Source organism: Harmonia axyridis, chromosome 4, assembly GCF_914767665.1.
Source record: "Harmonia axyridis chromosome 4, icHarAxyr1.1, whole genome shotgun sequence".
Classification (NCBI taxonomy): Eukaryota; Metazoa; Arthropoda; class Insecta; order Coleoptera; family Coccinellidae; genus Harmonia; species Harmonia axyridis.
This window is the reverse complement of record NC_059504.1, coordinates 11,261,829-11,274,030: the sequence shown is the minus strand read 5'-3', so window position 1 is coordinate 11,274,030 and position 12,202 is coordinate 11,261,829. Positions and strand designations below refer to the sequence as shown.

The window sequence follows — 12,202 nt, the reverse complement described above, 5'->3', positions numbered from 1 at the left end:
GTAGAAACACTTAGTGGGAAATTTTGTGACAGCGAATCATTGCCTTTATTTGAAGGAATAAAATCTGATATTGAAAAAATCGTAATGAGAGAGTACTTGACATTAGATCTTTCCAGAGCTATTGCTGAGAATAAAAGTATGGTTTTGACTATTCAGAAGGAGCAAAGAGAAGTTATGTCAATGATTAATGAAGTAAGAAAATCAAAGTAACACAAAAAGAAACAGGGAAACATCTGAATGAAATGAACGTTCCATATGTGCGAATTATTTTATTTATGGTACCTACCTATTGAGGATAATGATAGATTTTAAATGATATGAAACTAAAATAAATGGTCGATTATCTCGTATATTTTTGTGAATATAGATATTCAATTCATAACCAATTAATTTCCAAAAAATTAATTAATAATAGGCAAATAGTCCATGAATATTGAATAGATTCTCATTAGAATATTACATTTACTGCACGTAGAAGAACTTCAAATTATTTAGAGATTATGTGAATACAACAAATCTCTAGGTATGGCACACAAGAGTTTTTTTTGCGAAAAATCTACAATTTAGATTCACAATAAACCATACATCTTCTTATTTCTCCAATGTTTGTACAACCTGCAAATGATATTTCCAAATTCAATAATTGTTCAAATTAATAAAGAAAATATAAACCCACCGCTTAAAGCAAGAGCTGTGTCAAACTCATTTCTGACAATTCTCAGCATTTTTTTAACTCCCTCCTCTCCACTGTGGGCTAAACCCCATAAGGCAGGCCTTCCTAGAAATACCTATAAAAAAAAAATAATATCGAATTAATTTAGCGTATGTAGAAAGATTTTCCACTTAAAGTTGTATATTATATAAATTTGCCTATACAGGGTGTTTCCTAAACATGCGGCAAAAATTCAGGGGGTTGTTCCTTGGACTATTCTAAGAATATTTTGTCCTTTGATGATTTTTGAAAAACCTATTTGTTTCGAAGATATAGGGGAAACAAAATTTCAGATAATAACATTTTATTATGAAAAATTACATGAAAATTCAACTCAACCTACAAAAACTGTTGAAAATGACCACCTCTAGCCAGCATACAAGCATCCAATCTTCTCCTCATTGACTGCCGAACCCTTTCAAAAACACCAGGATCATTTCTTATTAAGTTACACCCAGCAATGATCCGATTTCGCAAGTCTTCCACATTTTCTACTGGAGTGGTATAAACTAATGATTTTAGATGGCCCCATAGGAAATAATCTAAGGGTTTTTAGTAATTGGAATGTTGTTAAACAAATTTAAAAATAAATTGTACCTACTTAGTAAACACAGTGCGGTACGCATTTTTATTTAAACTATTATTAATTTTAAAAATATGAAAAATGTTGTTCGCCCTGTATCTTCGAAACAAAGAGGTTTTTCAAAAATCATCCAAGGACAAAACATGCTTAAAATAGTCCAAGGAACAACCCCCTGAATTTTTGCCGCATGTTTAGGAAACACCCTGTATATTGTTTCGATTTTGATATGTAACAATGCTAAAATGAATCAATCTATATCGAATCATCTTTTATTAAGTTTTCAAAATTTTTCTAGTGAAAGTTAAATATGTGTCTAATTTGCATAGTCAAGATTCCAATTCGTAGGTATCGAATATTTCTCAATTTATCTACTTGAATTTCAAATGTGTATGGCTCAAAAATAAATAAATGGTCATCGATTGAAGTGAATAAATGAGACACTTATTCACTAACACCCTGTTTTCGATATTTTTCTTTTGGAAGAAAAATTTTACGAATCCCATTTTTAGAAATTTCAGTTGAATGCGTAGTTCTCAACAAAAAGATCTAAAATTAATCAATCTTGATGCGTTTAACACAACAACAATAAATCCCTTTTCCATCAAAAGTGAAAATTTTTGGTGGAATACACTCACCATTTTAGCACCAAGTGCTAGTGCTTTGAATACATCAGTGCCACTTCTTATTCCTCCATCTAAATACACCTCAACTCTATTATCTACAGCTCTCACTATTTCTTCCAGCACGTCGATCTATAACCAAAATTATCACATACTTAGAACCCAAATAAAATAACGAAGCAGATAATTGCCATCTTTTATACCTACAGTAGCAAACGTTCCATCCAACTGGCGTGCCCCATGGTTCGATACAACGACCCCATCAATTTGAGCGTCTGCAGCTAGGATAGCATCTTCTGCTGTTAAGATACCTTTCAATATGATCGGAAGCTTGGTTATTGTCTTCAACCACTTGATATCATCCCAGTTAAGTGTTGCATCGAATAATGATGCAACGTAAGCAGTCAACTTGGATCCGTCAGCTTTATCGTCAAATTTGTTCAAACTAGCACCCGTGAAATTGGCTAATCTGGAATCATTCTCTCAATAAGCTCGGTTATCCCAAGTTTTTTTGTACATCGAATGATTAGAAAAGAGAAAAAAATATTTGCTGTACTAGGACTCGAACTTCCAATCATAGAAGTATGGCAGCAATGATAATGATAGGATTCTTACCTTAAGTGTGCTGGTAGATTGAAACCATTCCTTACATCCGCCTGCCTAATGCCGAAAACTGGTGCGTCTACTGTCAGAACCAAAGCCTTGAATCCTGCTCTTTCGGCCCTCGAAACCAAATCTCTTGTCACAGATCTAAAAATTCAGATCTATCATTAAAATATAATCTTTATATAAGGTGTACAACTTTGTTTCCACCGTTTTGCAATAAATGGCTGTAGCGGTGAGGGATAGTCGAAATAAATAGTCATACAATAAGCTTAGGTTTATGTCAACATAACGCCATCAAAATATTAGTCGATTTGTGTCTGCATCAGAAAGTAATTTTAGATTTACGAGCTTACGAACTAAATTCTCATCATTTGCGGGGGGTGTTTCCGCTTTAATATGAAGAAATCTGTAGCTGAGACTCATCGAATGCTCTCAAATACCTATGGTGAGGCCGCTATTAATGAAAGAACGTGCCGAGATTAGTTTCAACGCTTCAAGAACGGTGATTTTGACGTCGAAGACCAGCAAGGCATGGCGGTGGAAGAGAGAAGGTTTTCGAAGACGCAGTAAAGCCTTCCTCCGGCCGAGCGAACAATAATAGAGTATAATTTGACACTTCGAAGGATGTATTTTGGGTTGCCTGACAGAAAGAAGATGGTTAAATTGAAACAAAAATGATTCCATTTCGAGAAACCTGAACAACTATGTGTTCGATAATTTATTCTCGCAATTAACAGAATTACGTGTTCCTAAATGATTCTGCATTATATCAATAATGCTTGTATAATAAAATAAGAAAGAATCATTATTAATTAAATTCAATCATATATTTTCTGTCAGGCAACCCAAAATACACCCTTTGAAGCGTCAAAATGAATAAATCACCAGGTCAATCGTTAAAAATATATGAAATAAACCTTGAATTGCCCTGTTTTTCGCATGAGCAGTTGTACGATGCATGCTCTGCTCTGCTCTGTTTATTATCTCTCTCTCTCTCCAGAAAAGAAAACCAAAAATGTTGTACATTATAGGACATTGCAATAAAGTATAATTTGAATATTTGGGTGTTATTTTATGGCGTAATATATTTGTCCATTTTTTTTTAGTTACACCAACCGTTCGAAGCATAGTTATTCAATAAGTAAATATGCTCACCTATCTTTGAAAATATACAATTGGAACCACTTTGTACAGTCAGGTGCAGCTTGAGCTACTTCTTCTATGCTGCTGGTCGCAAGTGTACTCAAAATATATACAGTTCCCATTGCTTGTGCGGCTGTGAAACAAAACAAATATTTTTGTCTAGTAAAAGTAGTAGTTGTAACAGTACTTTATTGTTCATAAACAAACAAATGGCCATCGACCTAAGGTCCTTCAGCCTTATGTCTAGTAAAATGTCTTTCCTCTGGGCGATTCTTGTTGCTCAACGTGGTTTTGGACTAAATGGATCCAATTCATGACGCTGTTATGTCGTATAACACTCAATGTTTACCAACTCCAATATATCACTATTTTATTACTTTACTTTTTTTCTTAAAAAACCCTTGACAAAATTGGAATTTTCCATAATAACGCTGATTTTCATATTCGAAAATTTTATTTTAATTAGGTATGTATATTGAAATTTACCTCTAACATTTGCTAGTTCTCCTTCTGGATTTGCCATTCTCTGCATAGCTGTAGGTGCTATACCAAAAGGTATGGCTACCTTCTCTCCAAGTACAGTTGTAGAAAGGTCTCTTCTCGATACATCTCTCAAAATACGTGGTCTCAATTTATACCTGTACAAAAAATTCGATATGAATTTTGGAAACAATAACAATAGTTATCGCAACCAACAGAATTACCTCGAAACACTCCTGATAAATTAATGTATCATTTATTTTGTGTTTCAACTTTACCTATCATATCGCTATTATTCATAATTTAAATCAGCAATTGAATCACAACCCACAATACGATATGTATCCTGTATAACCAGAAGTAGGTACCTACACAAATCGTGAGAATATTTTAGTATAGAAGAGACTCATAAATCAAATTTTCAGATTTCAAATAAGATCAGTCCTCAAGAAACGTCTTATAGACTAACGAACTCAGGAAACCCTTTATTTGAGACAAATCTTTGTAGAACATTCTTGTTCATTGAAAAAATTGCACACACTCGAAATGAACTGAAACACTGTAATAAAACTGAAAGGCGGGTAAAACTTAAACTCAGCGTGAGTATCGAAGGCAGGTGTGACAACTAAGCGGCAAAACTCTTAATAATTTTTTTTAGTCTGGTTCTCAAAGGTTCAAATTCCGATAATTTTCTGGCTGAATATGTAAATAATTACCTACTTTCAATTATTAATTACAAATATTCATTGAAATTTTTAAAAGAACATGAACATTGTTGGTACGTTGATAGCATATAAGTAAGTAGGTAATTTTATTAGCTGAGAAGGCTGGTATATAAACATTTTTGGACTTTCTGTCTTAACATTTCACTCAAATGCCAAACCAGTAAAAACACAAAGTTTTTTATTCGTCAGAATAGTCACCTTCTAAATTGATTCATGTATTATAATAATAAATAATCGGCGATCAATTCATCATTAGAGCCAAATTTCTTCCTGGACCTTTTTTTAACTGTTGTTGCCGATGGTGAAGAGTGTGTATAACAATTATCAAGCCATTGCTTTGCTTGTACGGTATTTTTTCCAATCAGGAAACATCAACCTACGAAACACGTTTTCATCCATTTTTCAAACAACAACAAATGTAGCGTCAGTTAACCTTCAATATCTCGATACGGACTGATCCCGAATATTGAAGTTTGGTACTAATAAGAAAAAAGTGTCATGGCATTGGTATTGCCATCTGCTTTCATGATGGGAGTGACGTGTTATGTTAAAAAGTTTATGAAAGCATGAGGTCTCTTTGGGCTAGAAATTTTAATCAATGATATTCATAATTTGCGGGATTCCAGTATCTTAGAAAAACCGGCTCTACCAATATCTAGTATTAGGTAAGTTTTTAATCAAGATAGTGGACTTATTATGAGACAAACACCACTTCAGGAATATTTTGAATAGTTTAGAAAATATGGTAAGGGTGGTGTTTAATATTTCTCAAAATTTTTCGTAGCTTAGGATATTAATGTCTATAAGTCTATTAAATTTTAAGCTTCCGTTACAGGTTTTAAAACATTGAATTATAGGAAATGCATAAAATAAGGCAGGATTGATTATGGATACGACAACTCAATTAATAACATACTTATTAAACGTATCAATTCACATTGAAATCACACAAAAATGATGAATTATTATTCAAAAATATGTATCTGATAGATTGAAAAGAGATTTAATGAATTGGTGTACTCGAAAGAGAGGTACAAGTTAATTAATAATATCTATTAATGAACGCTGTTATATGGTGTTGAAAAAAACGACAATGCCGTGAGACGAAAGCGATAAGAAGTTCCTTGTGAATGTGAATTTCAGAATTAAAAATAACTAATACTTCACTCTCTCACCTTGAGAAAGCCCTCTTGTTGTCTGCTAATGTTGTTTGCGCACCAGCACCGCTCCTGTAGTAGTCCAGGGCATTTTTGGGCAGCACAGAATAGGCATGTTTTTCGAAATCGTCGACTGAAGCCAGATTTTCACACATTTTCGTTAAGTCCTTTTTTCGCAGGAAACGGCACAGAAGTCAACGGTTCACTCACTTCGAATTGACAAAACTTGAAAGAACTGATGAAATTGTTAGACTTATCAGGATGACTGGTACCTTGAACGTGACCTAGGGTCAGGACCGGATCTAGGACCAAATGTTGCGGATTCAAAATCTGAAAAAAAAATGAGATAAACACTGATGTGACGTCAAGAGGATTAAAACGATTGCTCAAGGTGTATTCATACAATTTTTTAAATGAATTTGGCAAGTAGGTGAATGTGTATCAAACTTCCTATCAAAAAAAGTGATACTGAAACACAATATCATTCATCATTTACTTGAGAAAACAATAAACCATTCAAAAATAATACACAGGGTCAGTCAATAGTGCTCGTACGGTCGATAACTCAGAACTCTCGTGAATTTTGGGCTAGAATTCAAATTTTGACAGAATCGAAAGCATTCAGGAATCAGGGCATGAGCTTAAATTATTATTTTTGACTCTACAGGCTGGTCCAAAAGTGGGGAAACACGATACAACCTTCACCTTGTTTTTTTTTAATGGGAATTCCCAATTTTCATATCAGACTCATAATCTCATGAAATTCTAATTTAAACATACCCCATTTGTGGTAGTTTTTGACGTACGCCACTTCTTTCGAAAAATTTCATGGTGATAATGGTTTAAACTAAAGGATTATATCTTGGAAAACGTTCGAGATTATGTTATGATTTATTCTTATTGAATTCCCGAAAAGTGTCAAGTCTTCTGCAAATTCTACAGGTGGTCCGAAAGAAACTGCATTTTTTTAAGAATGACCTTTAAAAAATGTCAATAAGTCTATTTTTTCAAATGGCATGTCCTGATTTTTTTTTGCTTGTTGGATAGCCTAGTTCTACTATGTAGTTCTGTACTGGTGCTGACTGTATACTTTCAACACATACAATTTCGAAAGCATAAGATTACTCAAATCTAACTACTAGTGATATCAATTAAACACCACAGATGAATGATGACAAGTGGGATATTTCGAAATCAGAATTTCCTGGAGATTATGAGTAGGTATGATATAAAAATTGGGTATTTCCATTGAAAAAATCAGGGTCCTATCGTGTTTCACAACTTTCGGACCAGCCTATAGACTGCAGAGTCAAAAATAATTGCTTATGCGCTGAGTGCTGTCGATTCCGTCAAAATTTCCTATTCCAAAATTCATAAGGGTTATTGACCGATCGAGCACTATTGACTCGCCCTGTATATGAACGCTTTTTCATTTTCGATATATGTCAATATACAATGTATTCTACAAGCTCTATGACAAACTTTGACAGATTTTAGTTGTGTGCATTCTGAACAGCTTTTTTTCTATGAACATATAGGACTGATTCATTTTCGTTTAGTAGTAACCAGAATTTTAAATAATTCATTTTCATGTATGATGAAATATTTTGTCCCCAATTCTTCCATAGTGAGTACCTAAACCAAATCCTTTAAGAGCATTCTAAATTGAAAAATTTCAGATATTTAGGGGAAACAACCAATCAAAAATGAATTCTTCTTTGAAAATGATCGATGAAAATAAGTTGATATTCCTCCATCCTTGATCAAATCCTTTGAGTATGCTTATATCATATCAGGGTAATCAAGTGCAATAATTCACTAACCTTAATTTTTCTGTTTATAGAAAAAAGCATCATGCTGTGATCTGTCTTGTTTTCAATTAAGTAGGCGTTGACTATGAAATATATCTTCAACGAGGATAAAAATTTGTAATGAAACCCGTCTAAGATTTATGCATTAGCATTGAGAGTAATTATTCGTGCAGTTAGAAAATGTCATGATATGAAGAGAATATATGCTAAACAAGTAATCTGATCATCATTTTTTGTTACATACTAAGGTAATATTTTATCTGCCACAAATATGAACTGCAATAAAAAAACAAATTCCCGATCTTATGGAACCCATTTTCATTCACAGGATTACTTGGTATGATAATTTAAAATGGTTCATATTATAAAGAATATTATGAAAAAATGATAATGTATTCAATAAATGCCTACATGTCATAGTTTCCGGCTTTATAGTTCTATACCAAAAAACAGAATTATTCTACCTAGAAGAGCACTTCCCACCTAAACTAAAGAAGATTTTTTTCAATTTAAAAAATATTACGGCCATGAAAGTTGGTGCCATAATATTGAAAATTTTCCATATTATCTGGAATTTTACTCCAATTAGAAATAAGTTATATCGTTGTAAAAACTAAAAAAAAACTAATTAATTGATAGATATCTATTCTCCTATTCGCAAAACAATGGACAAAAACAGGTTTTGTGTATTGATGAAACACTGTTTTTTGATGGAATAAAACACTGTACAATGGTTTGATAAGTGTTATTCAAAATCTGCTCTGCTCGATGACAACAGTTAAAGAGTGTTCCTATAAAAGAAATCTGTTTTAATGAAGAAGTGATTGCTGAGGTTGAAGCTTATTTCGACAGCAAAAACGAATTTTCCACAGAAAAGGTAATAAAAAGTGAAAGAAGCTTTGGAGTACATGTATCACTTTTAAATTGACTAGGTTGACATAAGTATAAAATGAAATTCGAAGAAAATACTGGTTTGGCTTGGAATTTATTCTAAAAATTACTTGATACAGTTAACATTTCATTATTTGAAGGCAGAAATAACATATCCATTTATTCATAACTAACGAAATGATATGGAACATAATATATGTATAGGGTGAGTCAATAGTGCTCGATTCATCGATAACTAAATTTTGGGCTAGGAGAATGATTTGAATTTTGACGGAATCAACAGTTCTCAGCACATAAGCTCAAATTATTTTTGACTATACAGGTGAATCCGATAGTGTTTCACCAGGCCAACTCTTATACGCTGAGCACTCTCGATTTCGTCCTATCCCAAAATTTACAAGACATATCGACCTATTGACTCGCCTTAATACAGAAAATTCATACGTGAATTACGCAAAAAAATATAGCAGCGTGATCTACTTTTTTATTAGATTTACTTTTGATATCAGATAAAAAGTTATTGTTAATTCGATTTCTGTTGGTATATTGTTATCAGAATTTGATTGACGTTATATTATGTGTATTGTTTTGGTGAAGGCAAAGTGCGGTAACTAAACCATGTTTGTTCCCAAACAGTTGGATGTAATAATCAAGAATTAATTATTATCAAGGTGATAACGACTAGGTACCTGAAATATGTCTCGAATTGTGATTAGTTACAGATCAAACTGGATCGAAAACCAGATAGGTAGCCAGAAATTGTAAACACTGTGAAAATGTAAAAAAAGAGCAAAGGTGCTTTTGTGTGCCCATCATTCATACCTATACCAATTGCTCCCTTGAAGACTGAGGGTGCAATTGGCGAATGAATGACGAGAGCTCAAAAGTTCCCGACTTCACGCCAGTGAGAACCTAATATTTTTTTTCTATTTTTCTTATGGTTATATTATAATTATGATACCAGCTAGAATTTTTGTTAAAATCTTGAAATACTTGATATAAATGCAGAATTTCATCTTTTTCGTATCTCTTGTCAGTTAAATTTTTTTTACGATAATTTTTGATGACGCTATCAACACAAAATTCGCACTAATTTGACGTGGTTATGATTTATATACTTACAGAATCTCAATCCAATCGAATTTTCAATTACGGATATATCGGCTATTTTTTTTTCAATATACTTCTTGTATTTTCTTTGGTCTGATGATGTGTCCAACTTGAAATTTTACATGGAGCTTGAAATTGTTATTTCATACCATCACCCAGAATCTTGGTCAGTTGGTTTAGTGGTCATGGTCAAAATATTGGATCTTTTTTGTCGATATCCTTCTTGAATTTTCTATGGTTATGTGATATTTAAAAAAAATTCTATAAGGCTTCGAATTGTCATTCTACATAATATGTAGAATGACAGAGATTTTTTGTTAATATCGGATTGAATATATTATATTCAATCCGATATTAATCAAAAAATATATATGGGTACATTTTAAGTGTATACGGCCGGACGGACAGAATCGAATTAAAGAACATATTCGTCATCAGATAGTCGAAGCTTATAGTTTGGTTCCATTTCCGGCTCAAAACTCGAAAATTACAAATATCGTTACAAAATGATAGAGCAATCAGTATGGGGACTAAAAGAATCCGTGGAAATTTTCTTATTATGAAATTTTTAGTTCAATGATCCTCAACCTTAGGTATATTGACATTCACATTCAAGCTTAATTTTTTACAGACAGTTCAAAAATGAAGCAATTTCGTTGAGAATTGCAATCTTATTCTTCAGATGATGACAAACCTTTTATTGTGTAGACAAACGAGTTTGAGAAATTTTTCAACAGCTCCATCAAACACGATTTAGCACTTCATGATTTCGTTGGGTGGAGCAGTCTAAATGTTTTAAAGATTATATGGGCATTTCGCTGTGCCCATATGATATTTAAAACATAGACGTGCAAAAATCTAAGGATTTCCTTGAAACAGCTTTATGATTCAGCTTCATATCGAGGGACAAGGAACTATGAATTCAGGAAAAATGTAACATAAAACCTGTCTGTCTTGATAAGTGAACTTTGCAACAGTACGATATAGTTATTGAAAAAATGTTTCTTGTTTGGCATATATCATTTCAGTATTTTAGAAGTTTTATTGACCATTGATTGGGTAAATCCTCAGAGTAATAAACATAGATAGAGGGAGCATATGTCATTTTCAGTAAGCAAATTTTGTCCCCAACATGAACTATCAAATTTAACATGAAGCGCGCGGAAATGAAAACATATCATCAGTGATAAGATATTTCATTCAATTCGCGAGTTTTTCCACAAAGAACGCACTTCTTATGTCCCCTAGTGAATCAATGTTTCATATTAACTCAAAATATATTGAAATAAGTACCTAAAAATATCAGAAATTCAGAAAACTTCAAGCGCGCCAAACGACGTGAAACAACCGATGACACTAGGAGAGCAAAAGTTGCCAAACCTTGGATTTCAGCAGGTGGATACAGAAAATAATAAATATTCTGCTTATTAGAAATTCGACAATTAGAAAAAATATCGGATTCCAAATATTCAAATTTGCATATTCAATCAGGAATCACTCAAATAAATATATTTCATTCAATATAATATACATTCATAATGATATAGTAAAATTGTGGATTTGAAAATATATCACAATCTGAAAACTTAATCTAACCATGTTGGGGACATGTAAAAATTGCGTATACTGCCTCTACCTATGTTTATTACTCTATGGATAAATCAGAAGGAACAAGTTTCATAATAGCAGTTGATTTCAAGAAGTATCACTCTAAAGTAGGAAGGTAGGTACTTTAGACACAAATATCAGCAGAATCTAAAAAATAATTTTTCTTCTTCTTCTGCGAATAGTACTCAGATCTTTAAAGGATGCATATATTGAAAATCCCCAATTCAACCATTAAAATGATGTTTTGACAAACCGAGTTGAAAGAAATACGGAAGGCTTGGAAGTTCATTGTTCTGACATCAATTAAATTATAAAAATTGGTCGGATATGAAATCTAGTAAATTATAGTTGATATGATGCTGACATTGGAAAGTCGTGCTGCACGATTTGGGATTTGTCGATATTCTCAGATAAACTTCACATATAGAGTGAAGTAAGATGATGAACAAGAATTCAAGAAATCGTGAAATTGAAAGAACAGAGATCAACTTAATTTTCCAAGTATTCCGTCTTATCGAGGACGTTTTTGAATACTCTTCCTTGAGAAAATATCATCCAGATGTATACCTACCTGTAATGAATCATTGAGATTGAAAAACCATAAATCTAAAAAATAATAAAAGACAATCGATGGACTTACTCAGATGCAATAAATTCTTGGAAATTTAAACCACGACTATTCACCGTGCATCTGCTTTATTATATTAGTGAATGATCTCAACACTACACTAGTAAAAAAATAGGTCATCATTTGAA

The 12,202-nt window shown here is 32.6% G+C and overlaps 1 protein-coding gene across 3 annotated transcripts in view; it reads right to left on the bottom strand.

Moving 5' to 3' along the window:
- Positions 1–331: 331 nt before the first annotated feature.
- The window catches only part of LOC123679268 (hydroxyacid oxidase 1-like), a 28,721-nt gene continuing 16,850 nt past the window's right edge, over positions 332–12,202 (bottom strand). For all 3 annotated transcript variants that reach the window (XM_045616769.1, XM_045616768.1, XM_045616770.1), the window contains exons 2-9: positions 6,045–6,356; positions 4,151–4,302; positions 3,677–3,797; positions 2,531–2,665; positions 2,123–2,384; positions 1,931–2,047; positions 677–788; positions 332–615 (exon numbers count right to left, since the gene is read on the bottom strand). In XM_045616769.1, coding sequence (XP_045472725.1) covers positions 557–615; positions 677–788; positions 1,931–2,047; positions 2,123–2,384; positions 2,531–2,665; positions 3,677–3,797; positions 4,151–4,302; positions 6,045–6,181 — 1,095 coding nt within the window. In that variant the 5' untranslated portion in view covers positions 6,182–6,356 and the 3' untranslated portion in view covers positions 332–556. The remainder of the gene's footprint in view (positions 616–676; positions 789–1,930; positions 2,048–2,122; positions 2,385–2,530; positions 2,666–3,676; positions 3,798–4,150; positions 4,303–6,044; positions 6,357–12,202) is intronic.